Here is a 23310-nt window from a genome sequence, read left to right as displayed (position 1 = left end):
CAAATTATGGAAAGAGCCTAAATGTCCATCAATTGGCAAGTGTATAAAGAAGATGTGGTTTATATATACAATGGAATACTACTTGGCAATGAGAAAGAATGAAATCTGGGCATTTGCAGCAACGTGGATGGAACTGGAGGGTATTGTGCTAAGTGAAATAAGAGAAAGACAGATACCATGTTTTCACTCGTGGATCTTGACAAACAGAAGACCGTGGGGGAGGGGAAGGGGGAAAAAACAGTTACAGAGAGGGAGGGAGGCAACCCATAAAGAGACTTTTGGATAGTGAGAACGGACTGAAGGTTGATGGGGGCTGGGAGAGAAGGGAAGGTGGGTGTTGGGCATTGAGGAGAGCACTTGTTGGGATGAGCACTGGGTGTTATATGGAAACCAATTTGACAATAAGTTATATTTTGAAAATTTGCCCAGGATTCCAACTGAATAGATAGTGGGGGCCATGTATGGCGGGGGGGGGGGGAGGGGACCGGAAAGACATGGATAAGGGGAGTGAACGTTCAGTTTGGGCAAATTGAGTTTGAGCCTATTGGATACCCAAATAGTGATGTTCATTATTCAGTAGAATATTTAAGATATTTGTCTGTAAGTCTTCTGGAATCCTCTGGGTGAAAATAGCTGGAACATGAAGCCATTAGAGTGGGTTTGATCATTCAGGATAAGCATACAGAGGGAGAAGATAGCCTCATGTGGGAACTTTGAGGCGCATTGATTTTTCAGAGACGGAGGAAGGAGGACTCACAAATGAGACCGAGGAGAGGAGGTTGAAAGAAAATGTGAGAGGAATCCAAGTAGGAGAGGAAGTAGTTACAGTTTAGAACTATTCCTTAGCTTTGCTCCAAGAAAGGGGGAAGAAGCCAAAGTTAGGCATGGTTTTCAAGCAGCTTAGCTGTGGAAGAAATTGGAGAGGCAGTTTACATAAGAATTCTTGTTTCTCACTTAGTTTTCATCATCCTCCCTAACGATGAGGATGGCACTGTAGGTTAGTCCCCCCAGACGCTCAGGCCATAGAAGGTGGTCGTTTTCTTTATGCCTGGTTTGACTGGAATGTCCTGGTCTTTATTTCACCATCTTAAAACTTAAATCCGATTAAGTGACATAGCTTTTCTGTTTGGTTAAATAATTCTCTGAGTGCTAAGAGTGGTCTTGTGGTTATAAAAATTACAAAAAAATATTTTATGTAACTACTGTTATTACGAAGCCCTTACCATCTGAATTCTTTTCTCTTTTGTAATTCTTCCCGCTTCTTCGTCTTTCACTATAGGTGTGGCAGAGAAGACACAACTTCTAAAATTGAATGTACCTGCTACCTTTATGCTCGTATCTTTAGATGAAGGTCCAGGTCCTCCAATCAAGTATCAGTATGCTGAATTAGGCAAACTGTACTCGGTAGTGTCACAGCTGATCCGCTGTTGCAATGTCTCTTCAAGAATGCAGTCTTCAATCAATGGTAAAATCAAATGCCCCATTCTTTACATTGGGTTTTAAATACTGCTGGCCATATGTAGTGCCCAGTTAATTACTTTTAATTCTGAAGATGTCTATAAAAACAAGAGTCCGACTATCTGTGCTTTGGAATATTTTGTAATATTTTGGGTTCTATACCTTTTTCACCTGTTTAAAGGGGATCTTTCTTTGTCTACTTGCTACTGAGGTTGATACCTTATGAAGTAGTTTACGAATTAACTTTTTATATAGGAAAATGGCAGTGTTGGCATTTAAAGTTTGCATCTTATCATCTTGGTCTATCTGGTTATTGTAATGCCTGATACTCCTTTCTTCATTGTTTCATTGGACTTAGGAATATTGATTTAAAATGTTACTTTTTGAAAATACAAAATTCATAAGCTGTTTTCTGTGGTGAAACCTGTAGATTATTGTGGAGAAGCCTATTCGTTTTTCATTGATGACAAATCTGTATTCTAGGTAATCCTCCTCTTCCCAATCCTTTTGGTGATCCTAATTTATCACAACCTATAATGCCAATTCAGCAGAATGTGGCGGATATTTTATTTGTGAGAACAAGTTATGTGAAGAAAATCATCGAGGACTGCAGTAACTCGGAGGAAACTGTCAAATTGCTTCGTTTTTGCTGCTGGGAGAATCCTCAGTTCTCATCTACTGTCCTCAGTGAACTTCTCTGGCAGGTTAGGAAAATAAACATTCATACGTCTCTATTTTGTCATTTGTCATTCCTTTAAACAAGTTATTTCACCGTGTCTTTCCTGATTTTAGGTTGCATATTCCTACACTTACGAACTCCGGCCCTATTTGGATCTGCTTTTGCAAATCTTACTGATTGAGGACTCCTGGCAGACTCACAGGTTTGATCCTCTTTTTTACCTGCCCAACTTTTAGACTAACTGAAATTGCCAATCGGCACTTTTTTTTTTAATACCTCCTGGAGATCTAATAAATGTGTCCTCTTAAAAGCTTAAGAGTGAATAAAGAGTTGCCCGTGTTGCATGCTTACCACTAGCCGTCAAATTTTTTTTTAATTAAGTAAAACTAGCATAAGCTTTTGGTAAATATCTTAATTTCATTAATGACATGCTAGGGTTCTTTTAAAATTAGTCACCTGAGGTAAGGTAACATTTGGTTATCTAAAAATAGTCCTTAGGTAAGTTAAGCACAGTGAGTTCTCATTATTCATGGTAGTTACATTTTCTAAAGTTGCTGTGAACACTGAATGGGGAAGTGCTGAACCAGTGCTCCTGGGGGAAATGTGGGGTTGGCTTCCTGCAAGCCTCTGGTTGTGTTCATGTCAACCAATCTATACGCAACCTTTTTTAAAGTGTGCTTTTTTTTTTTAAGTTTATTTCCTTATTTTGAGAGAAGAGAGCAGGGGAGGGGCAGAGAGAATCCCAAGCAGGCTCCACACTGCCAGCGCAGAGCCCGACATGGGGCTCAAACGCGCAAAACCGTGAGACCGTGACCTGAGCCGAAACCAAGAGTCGGTCACTCCACCGAATGAGCCACCGAGGTGCCCCCTCCTTTTTTTTTTTTTAACTGAGGTTATCCAGCATAACTGTCCCCTCAGGCTTTCTCCAGAATTCCTCCATTTGTTCTTTCTGTCCTAAAGTTTAATGTATTCTCTTTAATCCCAAGAATTATACAGATGATGGTGAAGTATGGAATTAGTTGACAGAAACAGTTCAAAATCTATATAATGGACCGCCTCCCATCTGTCAATATAATAATTAAAACAGCAACTTGAAAACAAGTTCTATAACAAAACACTTAAAGAGAAATTACAATTTTGAGTCTTAGTGGGGATTGCAAATACCAGAATTCATGAATCCATATTTCCAGATTATCTCCAAAATTACCATCGTAGATTCAAGTCATATTACTGTTTGTAAAAATAGCCTTAAACCAAAAATCAGTTTTCAGGAGACAAAAATCAGTAGTTCCAAAACTATAACCGTGTATTTTGAGCACTATCCAGTACCCTTCTCAACAGGATTCTAGGATTTGACATTTTTCTTAAGAATTGTTTTTAAGGGTGGCACTCGGGTGGCACAGTTGGTTAGGCATTGGACTCTTGACTTTAGCTCACGTCATGATCTCAAGGTTCATGAATTCAAGCGCCGCATTGGGCTCTGCAATGACAGCATGGAGCCTGCTTGGGATTCTGTCTCTTTCTCTCTGCCCCTTACCCCACTGTGCTATATCTCTCTCTCAAAATAAATAAACTTATTATTTTTTTTGAAAAAAGGTGTTTTTAATGGAATCTTTCACTCTTTTCATTTAAAAATGTTATAAGCATGTATAGCTTTAAAACAGTTGGTTACATCTTAGTTCTCTTGAGTTATTGAAGCAAGCAGGAATGGGAAAGGCACGTGTGCTGGAATAAATATGGACAGTTGAGTTTTGTGTAATGAGATTAGTAAGGTATTGTTACTATGAATCACTGGCCCAAGCTTGAAAATAATTTTCTCATAGTGAGCTTTGAGTTCATTCGGTAAGCAGTGTATGAATATTTACAGAGTATCTGTCTACCATGTGCCTGGCACTAGCAGGCATTGGGGAATAAAGCAGGCAAAGATAATATTGATCAAAACAGTATTTGAAAGCAGTTAATACTAATGGCAAGAAGATGTGATGTGGTAGAAATAATGCCTTATACTTCATTATCACTTGAAAAAACTGAAGGCAAAAACAGTATACACTGAAGTGTTTCAGATTAAACAGCAAGAAGCCTGTACATGATTGATTAGTCTGAAATTATTAAACCTTGCAAAATTGCTGAAGTCATGATTTCCAAACAAAAGATTTCAGGAATGCATGTAATGCAGAAACAAAAACCAAACTTGCGTTTTTGTTTGGAAACATTCTCCTAAGTAAAATTTATGGTTTATGTAAGGTTTTTTGTTTTTTTGTAATTCCTGACTATACAGGTAGTGTTTCTTTATGGAGGTTAAATTCACCATTTTAACTGGTTTAAAGTATACAATTCAGTGGGTTTTAGTACATTCACAGTGTTGTACAATCATTACCACTATCTAATTCCAAAACATTTTTATCATTCCAAAAGGAAACCTCATATGCAATTAAGCAGTCACTCCCTATTACCCCCCCATCCCCCAGTAACGACTAACCTGCTTTCTGTCTCTGGATTTGCCTGTGCGCTTCATATCAATGGAATCCTATAAAATGTCCTTTTGTGTCTGGTTTCTTTCACTTGGCATAATGTTTTCAAGGTCTTCTGTGTTAGAGCATCTGTCGGTACTTCGTTCCTTTTTATGGCCAAATAACACTCCATTGTACGGATATACCACACTCTGTTTATTCATTCATCCATTGTTAGACTTTTGGTAGTTTCTACCTTTTGGCTGTTGTGAATACTACGGTGAACATTTGTATATGTGGTTTTTTTTTTTTAAACCTCTGTTTTCAGTTCTCAGAGTAGAATTGCAGGAAGGTAAATTTTTTATTTTACTGTTTTTTTTTTTAGTTAAACTGCAAAGTATTCATAACATAGGATTTACCATTTTAACCATTTTTAAGTTAGAATTCATTGCCGTTCACTCTGTTCATAATGCTGTGTTACCATCACCACTATCCATCTCTAGAACTTTCTCATCCCAAACTGAAACTCTGTGCCCATTAAACCATAACTCCCCATTACTTCATGTCTTCACGACTCAAACATGTTGTAGCCTATGTCTTAATTTTGTCTATACACCCCATTTTGTTTACTGGTGGGTGAGGTTTTGAACACAAAAGAAACAGGGTGGTTTTTTGCCGCTATAATTTTTTTAAGTTGCTTATTGAGGTAGGGGGGAGAACAAGAAATCATTGACTGTATATTGTTCTTTTGGGACTTGGCACAAACTGAAATGAAATCACCCATCTTTGGCAAATCAGCTAAATTGTAGTAGTATTGGTGAAAATTACTTTGTCGTATAGCACCTCATGATTAGAATTCAAGGTCATTTTGTACTTCCAAATTATATCACTGTGTCACAGTCACTGATTTCTAACTTCCTAAAGAAATGCAGCTTTATAAAAGGGACTGACTTGAAGCAAACTCTTAGGTACAGCAGTTATAACATTAGTTGTTAACTTTAAGTTTGTATTACTCTTAGTGTCCTAAATTCACTTCCAGTAATGTATTTGAATTACATCACAAAATCATTTTGGATTGGTAACAGGTTGGTGAGAGCACAGACTGCTAGGTGGCTGCCTGATCTTGGGCAAGCCGTTTAACCTGTCAGTACCCCTTTTCTCCTCTGTTCAAGGGTTTGACAGTAATGACCTGCTGTCTAGCATTAGTACATTCAAGGAATGTTAGCTGCTGTTTGATCTTCCAGGTTTTTATATTTGGTTCTTTTTCAGAATTCATAATGCACTTAAAGGAATCCCAGATGACCGAGATGGGCTGTTTGACACAATCCAGCGCTCGAAGAATCACTATCAAAAAAGAGCATACCAGTGTATAAAATGTATGGTAGCTCTTTTTAGCAATTGTCCTGTTGCTTACCAGATTCTGCAGGTGAGGGTTTTTTCTTACAGTTTTGTAGAAATTGGAATCCAAGTTAGGGATTCCATTTTTAAAAAAAGGAATAGTGGGAATTTGGAGTTATTTTAACTTTGAGAAATATTCCAGAGCCTTTTACATACATGGCTTTATTTTCTTTTGAAGGGCAACGGAGATCTTAAGAGAAAGTGGACCTGGGCAGTGGAATGGCTTGGGGATGAACTTGAAAGACGACCATATACTGGCAATCCTCAATACACTTACAACAACTGGTCTCCTCCAGTGCAAAGCAATGAAACATCAAATGGTTATTTCTTGGAGAGATCACATAGTGCCAGGATGACACTTGCAAAAGCTTGTGAACTCTGTCCAGAGGAGGTAAAAAAAAAAAAAAACAAAAAAAACAAAAAAAAAAAACGAAAGAAAGAAAAAAGAGCCACAAGTGTATAGCAGATAGAAATGAAAGAAAGCAATTTTTTTCCTTTATAGGCCAGTGTAGTCTTCAGTTAATGAGGGAGCCGCCTTCTAGAGAAATTTCTGAAATTGCCTGAAATGTAGTCTCTCTGAGAGAATCCAAATCAGGTTTATTCATCTGCTTTACATTTGTTGCTCTTCAGTAAAAGGAAAGTTGTGAGTCCGTTTTGTAGGTTAAGTGTTTATTTCAACTAGAAAAAAACCAATTATGTAGGCAGATTCAAGTTTATTTTTATCTTTAAATATTTAAAATTAGGAGCCGGATGACCAAGATGCCCCTGATGAGCATGAGTCGCCTCCACCTGAAGATGCCCCGTTGTACCCCCACTCACCTGGATCTCAGTATCAACAGGTAAATGGGGGGCTGGTTTTTGTTTTCATCCCTAGAACCTACTTTTATGCTTTAAAGGATGACTAAATTTTTTGTTGTGACTGCAAAGGAGTAAAGACTAGACTACCTTTAGGGCATGATCAAAAGAATAATCGTTGGGACAGGGTCACAGTATGATGTGTTTCAGCTCCTCCTTGTTGTGTTTTCCTGGTCAAATAGGTGCCCTTCTTTGTACTCCTATGTTACTAAAACTGTGTGACAATTGATGTCCACATAAAATGATACTTAGTAAAAGGGATCATGACATTTCCTGTTAGAGTCTACAAATGGATTCCAAAGACATTTAAGATGTGGCAATGAAGGAAATTGTTCTTGGTTACTTAGCCTAGCCAAGACTTCAATGACAGTAACAACTGTTTAAAAAATACCAAGGATTTAACAGATTTCCATAAAATTTCCTATAAGATCAGTAGCTAAATAAATAACATTTAAATGATGAAATTTTCTAAACGAGAACTTTTCCTTCTAAAACCAGATGTGACTAATTCACATCTTTTGAGGCAGTGATGCTCAAACTTGAACAAGCATCAAAAATTTTTCCCCTGGGAGGACCTAGATTGCTCGCCAGTTAAGTGTCTGACTTCAGCCCAGGTCATGATCTTGTGATTCATGGGTTCAAGCCCCACATCGGGCTCTCTTCTGCCTCTGCTGTCAGGACAGAGCCTGCTTCAGATCCTTTGTCCCCTACTCTCTCTGCTCCTTCTCAAAATAAGTACGTTAAAAAAAAAAAAAAAAAAAATTTTCCCCTCTTGGTCAGAGGTGGGGCGCCTGGGTGGCTCAGTAGGTTGAGCGTCTGACCCTTGATTTCGGCTCAGGTCATGATATCAAGGTCTTAAGGTCATTGAGCCCTATGTGGGGCCTGTGCTGTGGAGCTCTGCACTAGCAGCAGGGACCCTACTTGGGATTGTCTCTTCCTGTCTCTCTGCCCTTCCCCTACTAGCTCTGCTCTCTCTCTCAAAATAAATAAGCTTTTAAAAAATAAAATCTTTAAAAAAAAACCAAAATCCCCTGCTGGGCTTGTTATAGCACAGGTTGCTGGGCCCCCACCCCAAGCTTCTGATTCCTTTAGCTCTGGGGTAGAACCAGAAAAATCTACATTTCTGACATGTCCCCAGGTGATTGATGCTTGGTGCTAGTCTGGAAACCACTTACACTTTTGGACTATATTTCAGGCTGGAAACAGAAGCATACGGAATAGTTAGAAAATCCATATTCATAATATTTATTTTTGTAATCCAAATTCTAGAAAGATCTAAAATCTTCTTGGTTGGTGGGAATGTACAGAAAAATGAGGGTTCATGGGTTTAAAACGTTACAAAACCAAATTCACGAGGAAGAAAGTTACTTTCCTCAGCCCTGAGAAAGCTCCTGTATTACTCATGCTTGGTTAATCCAGATCTTTAGCCTTGTTTTGTTTTTAGTGACACCATTCTGTGTTCAAGGTCGCTGCTAATGCAGATGTCCTGTGACCAGATTCATCATTATCCTATAGAAGCTTCAAGGTACTTGGAAGAGTCAGAATAGATGTATTCTGGCTCAGAAATCTTTTTTTGTAAATGTTTTTTGACAATAAATAGGCTATAATCTCTTTGTCAGACTTTGGTCTGAGTAATTTGGGGCACTAAAAATCACTTCAGCTGAAACTTTACACAGACCTACACTGCTTTTATTTGGGGCTCGGGGGGTTGCAGTTTAGGTGGTGTGTGTTTTTTTGTTAAAAAAAAATTTTTTTTTTAAGTTTACTCGTTTTCGAGAGAGAGAGAGAGAGCACAAGCGAGGGAGGGGCAGAGGGTGAGGGAGACACAGAATCCGAAGCAGGCTCCAGGCTCCGAGCTGTCAGCACAGAGCCGGACTTGGAGCTCGTCGTGCCAACAAACCGTGAGATCGTGATCTCAGCCAGAGTCGGCCAGTTAACTGACTGAGCCACCCAGGGGCCCTGGGTTTTTCTCTTCCAAACCATTTTTTTCCCCTCACCATCAGGCCCAGCATATTGACTTTTTGTAAGTCCCAGGAATAAAAGAAATGTTTTCAGCCCATGATTCTGAAAGTTTAATATGTGAAAAAGTCTTAACGTAGATCTCTTCTCCCCTCTCAGAATAACCATGTGCACGGACAGCCATATACAGGCCCAGCAGCACATCACATGAACAACCCTCAGAGAACTGGCCAGCGAGCACAAGAAAATTACGAAGGCAGTGAAGAAGTGTCCCCACCTCAGACGAAGGATCAGTGAAATGCACATACTTAACTGGTTCCATCAAGACTGTGCACCCAGGCCTTACAGTCCAACCTTTTTCTGTGTCTGGCTAATATTTAAAACTAGAAAAACTATTCCTAATCAACATGAAGTGGAGAGTTTATTCACTGTCTTATCTGCAGAAATTTGCTGTCCATATATAACCCGCCTGCAGTGGAAAGTGTATAGTGTTTTGTAATAAATGGCCTGATGCTAATGTGTAAATGGCAAAGGTGTATATAGTATATTAATGTTTGACTGTTAATTCTTAAGCAAGAAACTTTTCTTGAGGAGACTCACAGATCTACAAAAACTACAAAAGTTAATTTTCTTGTTCTACCCATTGCACTCTGCAACCAGTGTTGCCTGCCTCATGGCAGTTGGATCTATTCCTTTACAAAAAAAAAAACAAAAAATACACCACCAACAACAAACCAGAGCCCGTCCATGTCAACCACACCAATAGTTTCATGTTAATTCTTTGCCACTGGAGGCAGTTTTACTATGAGCAATGAAAGGCTGGTAACCTTTAAATTATTTGGTTGATGTGGAAAATTGGTGATGTAACATTGTTTCTAGATCTTTTTCATTGCCTTTTTATTCTGACATTAGGTTAATCACTTTGAAGCTATAGTTAAGCTGTAACATTTAGCATGGCTTCACACCAGGTTAGTGTAGCCAGTGAGGAAAAAATTACCATAATGACCGCGGTTGTCCCAGTGTGACAGCTGTATCGCTCAGAGCTTTTCCTTCTCACACCTAGACTATAAATATAAAACAAGGGGAGACGTGATTAAACAGGCGGTTTTCAGTTACACATAGGTTGCTTATGTTTAATGTTTGACAGTTCAATCTCTGGGTGGGATAAAGAAATCTATGAGTAATGGGAATTTTTAAAGATTTAAAACAAATATGCAAAAATTTGCTATGCCAGGATGCTTGGAGCATAATAGAAGACTGTATTTGGTGTGCTTGTTTCGTTTCTTTGGTAGAGCTTATTAGGTGAATCTTCTAAAACTTTCCTTCTGCTGGACCCCAGTGAAGCGGAAGTCACCAGAATCCCACAGTACTTGGAGCACCACTTGCCCCAAGACGTCTGGCTGAGTTTTCTGCTCAGTCACAGTTTTACTTGAAAGCAAGACTTGTCCTAGCTCCTTGTCCATGATTCCAAAACTTTCCATGTTCGAAGCAGGGTCTAATTAAAAAGGAAACTACTGGTTAGTTAATCGAGGTATCATAATTGCAGCATAAACATTTAATTAAAGATAAGAAACTCATCAGTTAATACTGTATTTAAAAGCGAATCGGTAACTTGAATGTGTGTACTTTTTGGAACCTGTCTAAAACCCAAATACCCCTTCAGATACAGTCCACCTTCTTCTATTTAAATATTTTGCTGTTTTATTTTATAGAAATTATTTTGCTGAATTCACAAATAGAATTTGATTTACGAAGAACTTTTTGTCCTGTGGTGTGTTTTTGTTTTTGGGTTTTTGGTTTTTTTTTTGTTTAATTTTTTTCTTTTTTTTTTTTTTTTTTGTCCATTTTTGTTTCGTTTTTTTTGAAGGACTGCATATTAAAATTCTGTGCATATAGCATGCTTAGGCATGACACTGAATTCAGGAGTTCAGTCACGTTAAGTTTTTGTGCACAGAAAGATTCAACCTTTGGCCCTTTACTAAAGATTTAGAGAAAACAGGATGTTGACGCTGTAAAAGTTTCCTAATCAATCTTGTACTTTTTGTATGTTTTTTATATACATGTATATTTAATGAGCACAAGCTTGGTTGTATTTTTTACAATTCAGTTAATAGGAAAATGTTTTGTCAAAAAGGCTACAGTTGGAACTGAACAAAGCAGAAACAAAAATGAGAATTGCTTTATTTTGTGATTAAAAGGGGCAGGTATTTAAGATAAAGCTTTGGGTATCTTATTTGCAGCACTCCATAGTTCCATCAATGCCTCAAAGTTTTCTGTAAAATTAGGAAATTTTAACACCAGATAGATCCTGTTTTTCACCTTAAATATATTCTATCTGGATTTGTTAAGTTTGAGCAAAAGTCCTATACACTGTTTGCAGTTCCCAAGTGGTAGCTTTAATGTAAAAGTTGCTCAGTTCCAGGCTTCCTTAACAGTGAACAAGCAGAATAGGCTAACCTTATTTGGACAAGTTGCTGTCGTTAAATACACCCATCTCACCATATGAGAGGTGGGTTTTGCATTTCCCACTCTTTAACAAAGTATGTGATGCACTTAATTTAAAAACTTTACTGACTTCCTAGACACAAAAAACTTGACATTTGAAAAGGCTGTGAATTTTTCTCCTTGGAGGGAGGATCCCACCTTGGTTGCTTTGAAACCACAATCTCTCCTTGGTGCCAGGTGAGGGCTTGTGAATCCCTATTCCCCTCCATTCGAGGAAGAGCTGTCCGTGTTGTGACCAGGATCCAGGGAAAGTGAACAGGGAGATTTCTTTTTGTGCGAATTATTTTCTCTATTTAACTTCTTAAGCATTAACATGTAAGCGGAAGTGTTAAGGCGCATGTTATTGTAAGAGCAACATATTGGTGACGTTGAGGTCTTTTTCTGAACATAAATGGCACATTTTAAACTTCAAGTCTTCAAAGTGCCTAAAGATTATTTACTTCTCCCTCAACTGATTTCTTGAGCCATATATATAATTCCTACTTTAAATGTTTGTTTCAGAATCACTACTCTTCCTTTCAAAGTACCCCCAGGATTCTAAATGGCATGATTACTTCATAGAAGACAGTCGAATCTGTGAACGTAAAGACTGAAGATATTTTTGGTCATCTGTGAATGAGGGCTTTGCTCTGTTGGATCTAAGTATTTCCGTGCACAACTTGGTAAAAACCATATTGCTGCTCTAAGCCCTCCACCAACCAAATTTTCATGCTCAGCATTGTAGAGGCAGAAATAACAATAATCATGAGGTTTTTGTCTTTCCTTGATTTTTTTCTCTGATAATTTCCTAACCTTGTGTCTTTTAGCTGTTCTATATACAAATTTAGAATTAAAATGTTTTATATTTTTTTCATGATTAACTTTTATTAGTGAATGATAAGTATTTAATCCTAGTAGTGGTTAAAAAGTTGAGGAGCCTTTTTTATTGAAATTACGTTTGTAAATGAAAGCAAAGGTCTGTGAATATTCAGATGACTACTCCAACAAAATCGTTCTTGCACTTTTTTTTCTTAGTATTTCTCCAGCTTCTGTTGCCCCATGAACTCTTATTTTGCTGAATTTTGTGGTTAATTTGCTGGATCTAGCCTGCCTTCTTTAGAATTCTAACTGGGTAAGAAAATTGCCTTTTCATTACAAGTGCCCAATTTTGGTCTCTAGTTGGAAGGTACTACATTTTGCAGAGAAAGGAAACAACATCCTTCCCACCCCACCCCACTTTTGTGTTTCTGGGAAAAAACAAACAAACCCCATTCAGTACTGGTTTCATAGTAGTGCTCAACCTAACTTGGTCCCGAACCTACATGAGTGTTTAGTGTTTGAAAATAAGATTTTGGGTGTGATACATCACTACAAAAAGTGCTAAATGTATTAAGAACTTGATGCCGACTGTATTTATAACAATTATTTTACATTTGCAGAAATGTAGCGCTTTTCCTCCAAATACGTAGGTGTAAGAAAAAAAGGGGGAAAGGTGCACCATGTTTTAAACTTGCAAATGAGTGATTTTTTTTTTTTTTTTGAAATCCAGATTCCCCAAAGGAAATTCACACACTTCTCAGCCTTTTACAAGCCAACACACTGACTGAAGATTGTCCACAGTTCCTAAGATTTAGCACATATACAAAAATAAAACTTTATAAATTAAATTTCGGTTTTTCCTTTTATTTATTACAATAAGATCTCTAAATGGAGGTAAATTAGAAGTGTGATAGGTTAAAAGGAAGGGCTTAAATAGCGGAATTTGGCCCTTTTGGCCCTCATTTTGTATATCCACAGTATATTCACATCTAAGTTCAAAAATCGAGTTGTGATCTAATTACTGGCTTAAGAGTTCAGTCTAAAACCAAGACTTGGCAAAAACCCTCTGGTGTTTCAAAGTTCGTTTAAGTATCAGAAGTGCAGCAGGTCACATGTTTTGAGGGGAGTTCTAGAAGTGAAAACTCAGTTATCCAGCAAATTTCATCTGCTCTTTTTCGTATCTGAAAAGTGATCCTTTGTTGCAATGTTCCAAGGAACTAGAGCTTCCATAGAAGCCTGTGGTGTGTCCTCCAAGTTGGAGTACTAAAAAGACTAGCGACAGGGACCTAGCCCAGATTTGTATATACTTCTGAAAAATACAATCAGAAGACTACTGTTGTGCAACTTGGAACACTCCTCGGATTAAACCATTAGCATTTTAAGTATTTTGAGCTACGTAGAGCACAGCCACCAACGTTCCGAAGTGCTTCATTGTAACCTGACATCTTACAGGTAGGTAAATTGGCAGTTAAGTTTTTATGATCGCTCTGCCTCAAAAGTTCAAAGCTGGGGATTATGTAAGCGGTTTTACTAACTCGTTTTCTTTAGGGATACAAAGTCTCAGGAAATTCCTTCGGCCACACAAACTTTCATCTATAGAACAAGTTTCACACCCATGTAAAAATCACTTATTTTAAAGGTATTTCATTTAAATGTACAAGACTCCACGGAGCACAGTGGGAGTGCTTTTAACTGTCCTCTGAAAACCAGAGGTCCTCTTGTGCTCCATCAACGTTAGCAAGAACGTACCACACTTCAGCCAAAGACGCCATCTTCCAAGGTGCACCAGTAAGCGAAAGGGCCAACTTTCAGGCCTAGTAAAATGTGGGGAATCCCATTTCTTAGTAGTCCACAGCAAGTACTTTTTTTGTAGTATCTGGAAATAGAAGTTTTTCATTGTGTTGAGTTTCTGTTGTGTGGCTTATTTTTCCATTAACCTGGCAGAGCACAGAATCCCCGTTTTTGTGTGTCCTGAGTAACAAAGCTGGCCAATTGGCAAGTTTATGAAGAAAAAGTCTGATGGAACTGAACCTTCTGAGGGGTCCTCAGACTATTAATGGAGTGCCCTATAGAAGCAGTTCTCTGGCCCCCAGTTCTCTTTTCAGGCACGCTATAGTTAAGACGCAGTCAAGACTTTTTGGCTCCACCGGTGGTCTCCGGCCTTTCCAGAAGGGCTTCCTTCTGTGTCTGTCAAAGCACTCCCTGTGTTAGAACAGGCGGAGCAAGCAGGTCTCCCCGCCCTCCCGACTCTTCCTCCCCAAAGGTGAGGTGTGGTCAGAATCACCCACAAGAGAGTAAGGATCCTATTCGTTTTCTATTTCCTTTCAAGCGTATTGATGTTAAGATACTCAAAATGGATGTTTTGGATGCCGAAAGGGTTTCCAGCAGTCCTTTGGAGGGATTCGCTTGCACAAGGATTTAGAAACATGTTCGAGCGTTGGCTGTACGTAGCCCGCCTTTCTGTCAAGTTCTCGTGTAATTCCTTACCCGATAGGACCTTGGGTATACCCTTGCAATTTAGAAGTAAAGATAATTTGGGGTCTTAAATCTGGTGTCTTAGAAGCCTTGCGTCATGAAGGTTCGGAATCATCTTGCCTTTGGACCTAACTACTGCCTGCACCACGGCCATTGGCACAAGGAAGCATCTATTCGCAGGGTGCCAAGGCAATAGGTCGACACTTAGGGCTCAGAGTGTACTGACTAAAAGCCCTTCCTAATCCATTTTCCTAAGGTCTCTATATGTTCAGGATGTGTCCCTGACCTAGATTTTAAGTTTGTTTATTTAGAGAGCACACCCAAGCAGGGAAGGGGCAGACAGAAGGAGAGAGGATCCCAAGCAGGCTCTGCACCATCAGTGCAGAGCCGATGTGGGACTTGAACTCACAAACCGTGAGGTCATGACCTGAGCCGAGATAGAGTCAGGCACCCAGCCAACTTCGCCACCCAGGTGCCCCATAGTTCTTGATTAGTGTGTTCTGTTGGGTGTATTTGAAAACAAATCTAGGGGCACCTGGTGGCTCAGTCGGTTAAGCATCCGACTCTTGATTTTGGCTCAGGTCATGATCTCAGGTTCGTGAGCTCGTGAGCTTGGGATTCTCCTCTCCCTCTCTCTCTCAAAATAAGCAAACCTTAATAAACAGGGGCGCCTGGGTGGCTCAGTCAGTTGAGCATCCAGCTCTAGATTTCAGCTCAGGTCGTGATCTCACGGTTTGTAGGACCAAGGCCCACAACGGACTCTGCGCTGACCATGCACTGCCTGCTGGGAATCTCTCTCTCTCCCCCTCCCCATGTTGCTCGCTCTCTCTCAAAAAATTAAACAAAAAAGGTTTTTGACTAAAATCAGAAATCTAGATGACGACTGCTTAACTTAGGCGAGTACCTTCCCTTATTGAAAATATTAATTGGTAGTACCAGTTCTTTCAGCCATCTACTTTCAGAGTCTCTCCTTAAGCATTTAGTATAAATCTTTTTTTCAGCAAAACAGGCCTTATACAGATTCCCAAAAGGCTGTTCTAACATACCTTCCTTAAGAAGTCTTAGTCAAACACTAAGACCACGAATGTGCTAAAGATTTACAAGCTAAAGCTACCGAGTCGGTTTTAAATACCGAGCTCTTAGGTTGCATTAGCTTTCTCTTTTGCCCCAGGGTTGGGATTTCTAATTAAAAAGAAAAATCCAAAAATTCAGATTTGCAATAAAATAGGAACAGATTTGCCTAATGTAGCCACCGAAGCGTGGGTTAGCAATTGTCACCAATAACATAAGTGCTAAATTCGACGTTGTTATTGTTTAGCACATATTGATACAACATTAGACACTTGAAATAGGCTTCTTGGGGCACCTGGGTGGCTCAGTCGGTTCACTGTCCAACTTTGGCTCATGTCATGATCTCACAGCTCAGGAGTTCAAGCCCCGCATCAGGCTCTGTGCTGACAGCTCGGAGCCTGGAGCCTGCTTCAGATTCTGTGTCTCCCTCTCTCTCTGCCCCTCCCCTGCTCACTCGCGCTCTCGCTCGCTCTCAAAAATATTTAAAAAAATTTTTTTAAATTGAAAACAAAGGAATAGGCTTCTCACACTAAGGTTAGCAGATACTCCATTTGTATAGGGAAAAGAATCCAACATACTGTTTTGGAAGGAGTGCAGGCTGGAGAAGAACGTAATGTTAAAAACATCTTACCTCCCGTGGTAAAACAAAAATGGCTATAGGATGTCTCCTCTCATTTTGTTTTTGTCTCTAGAAGAGCGCAGTGCTGAGCAACCAAGAGTAACACATTTTCCAGTGCTTTTGAACAGTAATGATTTATCAATATTCAATTCACATTTAAGCTTTTAATTGCTGTTCCACTATGAAATATGATGGGCAATAGTCATTACAAAATCAATTTGAGGCTGAGAAACAAGAAGGGTAATAATTTATATCATGGGAAAGCTGGTTTAACTCTAGAAAGTTTATATCGAACTGCTTTTTTTTTTTTTTTCCAAGTAAAGAACGAACTGAAAATATAAGGCTAGGGCCAAAAAAGACGTAAATAATGCCATACCTTAATCTCCAGCTAAATACTGAAGTACGGTGTTCGGTTGGTTTGAAAGCAGTTGTTAAAACTCGGCCTTCTAAATGTGACTAGTGAGTCTGGAAAGAAAAAAAACTCAAGGTTGGTTTTTTTGTGTCCTGAATTTGTTCACCACTGTATATATTAAATCTGAAATGCGGTGCAGCATTTTGTGTCTAGATTAAAAGAGGAAATATAGCTGCCTAAGATACTATATTATCCCATACTTTGGGGTGTCTGGGTGGCTCAGTCAGTTAAGCGTCTGACTTCAGCTCAGGTCATGATCTCGCGGTCTGTGAGTTCGAGCCCCATGTTGGGCTCTGTGCTGACAGCTCAGAGCCTGGAGCTGCTTCAGTTTCTGTGTCTGCCTCTCTCTCTGCCCCTCCCCTGCTCACACTCTGTCTCTATCTCAAAAATAAATAAACATTAAATTTTTTTAAAACAATAAAAAAGTTTGTTTATTCACATGAAACCCCACCACGGTAATTCTGATTAAAGACACACCTCCTTATAAAGCTTTCTGAAATGGTCTGAATTTAAACTGCACACTGGTAGCCTCAGGGCAAGAATTATCCTCATTTGCATTTCACTCTGGTCTTTGTTAAAATGAGTTTTCATGAGACATTAATTTTGCTGTAGCGATCACTCAGGAATAACGCTTAATGCTGAAAACAAGTCACGGGGTGCTGAAGAAGATTACCATAAAGAAAGCAGGGGAGGGTGAAGATCGGAATTGAAGCCCAAGTTCTAAGTGGGAAGTGCACTTCTCACTCAAATGCATATATTTTTTAATGTTTTTATTTATTTTTGAGAGAAAGAGAGTGTACGTGCATTGGGGAGGCACAGAGACAGAGGCGGGACAGAGGATCCGAAGCAGGCTCCAGGCTCTGTGTTGACAGCAGAGACCCTGACACGGGGCTCAAACTCATGAACTGCGAGATCACGACCCGAGCTGAAGTCACTTAACCAACTGAGCCACCCCGACGCCCATTCGAACACACATTCTTTTTTTGATAATGCCTAAAACTGCACTCTGTTCCAGTTGCTCTCGAGTTGAGTATGGGGGATTGGGTCCCAACTTGGTCTCTGGAAAGCTCTGGCCTCTGGTTGCCAGGTGCCCAGGTATGCATCAGGTGTAAAGTCATATGTTCAGTGTGGAGAAATGCTACTGTCAGGCACATCCTTGCTGGGGTTTTGCAGATGTACTGGTGTCTTTTCTTTAAAAAAAAAAAAAAAAAAAAAAAGCCGGCTTTCTTTACAGTCAATGCAAATTTCATGTTTAAAGAAAGGCAACCAATAAAATCTCTCAGCTTAGAATTAAAATCAAACACTTGATAAGTGTAGGATTACCTGTAGATAAAATCACGTTGAGCCTGGTTAGCTGGATAGGCTAATGCGACCCAAAGAGTGGTTTGTCTGTATTGTCAGCTTTTTCGTTGCTTTTTTCTTTCATATCTTATTCAGATTTTGAACATATATGCATTTAAGGAATATAATTTTGTCCAACTCAGGCCACTTTGTATTTGGTAGAATGAATTTTCACTAAAAATGATTGAACTCTGCTGTTTCAACACTCCTGTAGATTCAACCTTGCCCTCCTTTTTTTTTTTTTTTTTTTGTTAAGGCTTTTTTTTTTTTTTAATGTTTATTTATTTTGAGAGGGAGAGAGAGAGCACGAGTGGGGGAGAGATAGAGAGAGAGGGAGAGAGAATACCAAGCAGGCTCTGCACTGTCAGCACAGAGCCTGAGGTGGGGCTCAAACCTAACAACTGTGAGATCATGACCTGAACCGAAATAAAAAATTGGACCCTTAACTGACTGAGCCACCCAGGTGCCCCTTGCCCTCCTTTTTTTAATGCTATAAAGTCAAGGAACTAGCAAAAGCTGCAGTGGCCCTTAGGAGAGGCCTGGAGCCAGGCAAAAAGAGCAGGGACAGTTGGCCCAAGTACCAGTAGACCATTAGGTCTCTGGCTCTGTGCTTAGAGTACACTTTTCCCTATGGATGAAGCTGTAAACAAGTCATAGACTAAGAGAATTTTACATCGAGAAAAGGGCAATCTCCTCAATCTTGGCTATTTGCTCAAGTGTAGGTGTGACATTATTGGACACGTGACAGGTGTCCCAGCAATCCTGGGTGATTTCCACTGAGTTCGGTGAAGAAGCCTCACTGCCACGCTCATTCCAAATACAGTCCCGAAATCCAGGGCTGGAGGACCCCTTTCTATGCAGAAGTTATGACCTGTTCCAAGCTCGATATTAAATTTTAAAAGAAGAAAAACACAGCCCAGTCTTAGCTGTCATGATGGAAGTCAGGCATAAAATATACTTGATAGAAAGCCATAGATGGTCATAAAATTTTTCTGGTTTTTATTGTTTTTGGCTACCTGGTACCAAGCTGCAAAAAGGACTATTTAAATTTGCTTTCTTGGGACGCCTGGGTGATTCAATTGGTTAAGCGTCCAACTCTTGATTTTGGCTCAGGTCATGATCTCCTGGTTTGTGGGTTCGAGCCCTGCATCCAGCTCTGCACTGACAGTGAGGAGCCTGCTTGGGATTTTCTCTCTCTCTCTCTCTCTCTCTCTGCTCCCACCCCTGTTCATGCTCGCTTTCTCTCAAAATTAATAAACATTTTAAAATAAATTTTCTTCCTTGTTTCACTACTCAACACTTGATGAAGGATGGGGGTGATTAGCAAAAAATAATAATACGAAATAAGCAGCAAGAATGAAGCAAGGGGAGGAGGGGGCCAAGATGCCGGAACAGCATGGAAGTTTATTTTTTTGCATCTCTTATCCCTAAAATGCAGCCAGATCAACACTGAACCACCTTGCATACCTAGAAAACTGATTTGAGGATTAACACAACAATCTGCACAAACTGAACCACAGAGCTCAGCAGGTACACAGCGCAGAGAGGTGAACTGGGGGAGAGAGAAGCCACGGAGGGCAGGGAGCTATTTTTGCTTGTGGAGAGAGGATGGAAATGGGGAGAGTATGGGAAAGGCATTCCCCCCCCCAAAAAAGCAGCTGGACAGAAAAAGGAAAAGTGGAAACAGCCATAAGGGCCTAAACAAAAAAGGGAGAAAGGAGAAAGGAGAGGGTTTAAATTCCATTAACACTCTATAAACAGGGGAGAGCAGAGTCTGAAGCTCTGCAGCTCGATACCTGGTAGTGCTCTTGTGGGAAGGGCGAATCCCTGGGATCAGAGTGAAGTCCGGAGGTCTTCAGACCACACAGGGAGAGGCGGTTCCCCTGCTGGGAGGACATTTGGTAGAGGCGGTGCAGCCTCCCCACAGGCAAAGGTCCCAGCAGACCCTGGAGAATGGCTACACTTGTTGGTGTTGGAACAAGGACATTAAGAGATGGTAAAGCCTGATGCCAGATGTGTGTTGTGATTTGCCATAAACCCTGAAACACTGCTACAACATGATTGCACAAACTTTTTCTGGGGCGGGCTGGCGCCTGGCTGCAATCTCTGGGAATTGGCAGTGGCATGGTCTCGCAAACATTCCTGGGGGCAGGATGGCACCCGGCCATTGCTCAGCAAGACCCTCTCTCAGAGGGTCAGAATGGGTCAAAGCCACAGTCCCTCGGAAGTAAGGGATTGGGAAACAGTCCCATCTGAGATAAAACTCAGGAAGGAAGTGCCACCTGGCAGCCTGATGGCTTGGTCACGGACAGTTTATAAGCAGGGAGTGGACAGAAGCTGAAGACAAAGGAGGAGTGCTTGATTGCCAGTCCAGGAGAGCACAGAGTTCTGACACTAGAGACTAGGTAGCTGTGTGATGCCATTTTCACCCCTCCCACGCATGTGCATACACACCTACAAGAGCAACAACAATCCACTCCAGTAAACTAAGCAGCACCATCTAGTGGAGAACGGAGCCATTATACTAATCCCCGCCTGCCCAACTGGGCCAACCCCGCTCTTGAGGAACACCACAAGTCTCTCCTCCTGCTTAGTTTACAGACTATACAGTGCTTCATAGTTTGACTTCTAGGGGAAACGGGATGTAATTTCAATCGTATTTGATTCTGTTCACTGGTCCATCTGTTCAATTTTTTTTCTTTTACTTTTCCTATTCTTGAATACAGAAAGAAAATTTATTTTTATTTTCCATTTTCATTAAATATTTCCCTTTAATTTTTTCTACTATATTTTTTACTTTTTTGTAAATTTTAAAAATTCTATTATACTTCCATGATTTCATTTTATTCTATTTTATTGTATCCATTTTTTCAAATTTTCAAACATTTTCCTCTTTTTTCCCCTTTTCTTATCTTTCCCTTTTTTCTCTAATCTATCAAGTTTTTTTTTTTCAACAACTAGACCAAAACACACCTAGGATCTAGCATCTTGTGTTTGATTTTTTGTATGTTGTTTTCAATTTTTTTAAATTTTTTTAAAAGTTTATTTATGTTTGACACAGAGACAGAGCATGAATGGGGAAGGTCAGAGAGAGAGGGAGACACAGAATGTGAAGCAGGCTCCAGGCTCTGAGCTATCAGCACAGAGCCCGACACGGGGCTCGAACTCACGGACCGTGATATCATGACCTGAGCCGAAGTCGGATGCTTAACCGACTGAGTCACCCAGGTGCCCCTGTTTTTAACTTTTTAATTTTAGTTTGTTTTTACTTTAATTCCATTTCTTCCTTCAAAATGACAAAACGAAAGAATTCACCCCAAAAGAAAGAACAGGAAGAAATGACAGCCAGGGACTCAATCAACACAGATACAAGTAAGATGTCTGAACCAGAATTTAGAATCACAATAATAAGAATACTAGCTGGTGTTGAAAATAGATTAGAATCCCTTTCCGCAGAGATGAAGTAAAAACTAGTCAGGATGAAATAAAAAACGCTATTAACTGAGCTGCAATCTCAAATAGCTGACACAGCGGCAAGGATGGATGAAGCAGAGTAGTGAATCAGTGATATAGAGGACAAACTTATGGAGACTAATGAAGCAGAAAAAAAGAGGGAGACTAAGGCAAAAGAGCACAAAATAAGAGAACTCAGTGACTCATTAAAAAGGAATAACATCAGAATCATAGGGGTCCCAGAAGATGAAGAAAGAGAAATAGGGGTAGAAGGTTTATGTGAGCAAATCATAGCAGAAATTTTCCTAACCTTAGGAAAGACACAGACATCAAAATCCAGGAAGCACAGAGGACTCCCATTAGATTCAACAAAACCCAACCATCAACAAGGCATATCATAGTCAAATTCACAAACTACTTGGGCAAGGAAAGAATCGTGAAAGGAGCAAAGGAAAAAAAGTCCTTACCCTACAAGGGATGACAGATCAGGTTTGCAGCAGACCTATCCACAGAAACTTGGCAGGCCAGAAAGGAGTGGCAGGATATATTCAATGTGCTGAATCAGAAAAATATGTAGCCAAGAATTCTTTATCCAGCAAGGTTGTCATTCAAAATAGAAGGAAAGATAAAAAGTTTCCCAGACAAACAAAAATTAAAGGAGTTCGTGACCACTAAATCAGCCCTGCAAAAAATTTTAAGGGGGACTCTTTGAGGGGAGAAGAGACAAAAGAACAAAAACCAAAACCAAAAAAACCCCACAAAAAGACCAAAAGCAACAAAGACTAGAAAGGACCAGAGAACACCACCAGAAATTCCAACTCTACAGGCAACATAATAGCAATAAATTCATGTATTTCAGTACTCACTCTAAACGTCAATGGAATAAATGCTCCAATCAAAAGATATAGAGTAACAGAATGGATAAGAAAACAAGATCCATCCATCAGGGTCCCTGAGTGGCTCAGTTGGTTAAGTGTCCAACTTTGGCTCAGGCCATGATCTCGCAGTTTGTGAGTTCAAGTCCCACATGGGGCTCTATGCTGACAGCTCAGAGCCTGGAGCCTGCTTTGGACTCTGTGTCTCCCCCTCTCTCTGCCCCTCCCATGTTCATGCTCTGTCTCTCTCTGTCTCTTGATAATAAACTTAAAAATAAATATTTTCTTAAAAAAAGAAAGCAAGATCCATCCATATGCTGTTTACAAGAGACCCATTTTAGACCTAAAGACACCTTCAGGTTGAAAATAAGGGGATGAAGAACCATCTATCATGCTAATGGTCACCAAATGAAAGCCAGAGTAGCCATACTTCTATCAGACAATCTAGATTTTAAAATAAAGACTGTAACAAGAGATGAAGAATGGCATTATATCATAATTAAGGGGTCTATCCCTTAATTAACCAAGAAGATCTAACAATTGTAAACATTTATGCTCTAGATGTGGAAGCACCCAAATATATAATCAGTTAATCACAAACATAAAGAAACTCATTAAGGGGTGCCTGGGTGGCTCAGTCAGTAAAGTATCCAACTTCAGCTCAGGTCATGATCTCACAGTTGATGGGCTCAAGCCCCGCGTCGGGTTCTGTGCTGACAGCTCAGAGCCTGGAGCCTGTTTCGGATTCTGTGTCTACCTCTCTCTCTCTGTCCCTCCTCTGCTGGCATGCTCTCTCTCAAAAATAAATAAAAATGTTAAAAAAAAAAAAAGAAACTCATTGATAATACTACCATAATAGTAGGGGGCTACAACACCCCACTTACAACAATGGATAGATCATCTAAGCAGAAAATCAACAAGGAAATAATGGCTTTCAATGACACACTGGACCGGACGGACTT

General features: G+C 39.9%; 1 protein-coding gene across 2 annotated transcripts in view; it reads left to right on the top strand.

Moving 5' to 3' along the window:
• Positions 1-10556, top strand: part of USP9X (ubiquitin specific peptidase 9 X-linked) — a 129914-nt gene extending 119358 nt beyond the window's left edge. For both annotated transcript variants that reach the window (XM_019417299.2, XM_019417297.2), the window contains exons 39-45: positions 1280-1465; positions 1942-2162; positions 2251-2339; positions 5857-6013; positions 6164-6376; positions 6729-6824; positions 8959-10556. In XM_019417299.2, coding sequence (XP_019272844.1) covers positions 1280-1465; positions 1942-2162; positions 2251-2339; positions 5857-6013; positions 6164-6376; positions 6729-6824; positions 8959-9096 — 1100 coding nt within the window. In that variant the 3' untranslated portion in view covers positions 9097-10556. The remainder of the gene's footprint in view (positions 1-1279; positions 1466-1941; positions 2163-2250; positions 2340-5856; positions 6014-6163; positions 6377-6728; positions 6825-8958) is intronic.
• Positions 10557-23310: the final 12754 nt, after the last annotated feature.

The sequence above is a fragment of the Panthera pardus genome, unplaced genomic scaffold (assembly GCF_024362965.1).
Source record: "Panthera pardus isolate Hobbes unplaced genomic scaffold, ASM2436296v1 HiC_scaffold_27, whole genome shotgun sequence".
Lineage (NCBI taxonomy): Eukaryota > Metazoa > Chordata > Mammalia > Carnivora > Felidae > Panthera > Panthera pardus.
The sequence above is the reverse complement of the archived record's forward strand: the minus strand, read 5'-3'. Positions and strand labels throughout refer to the sequence as shown.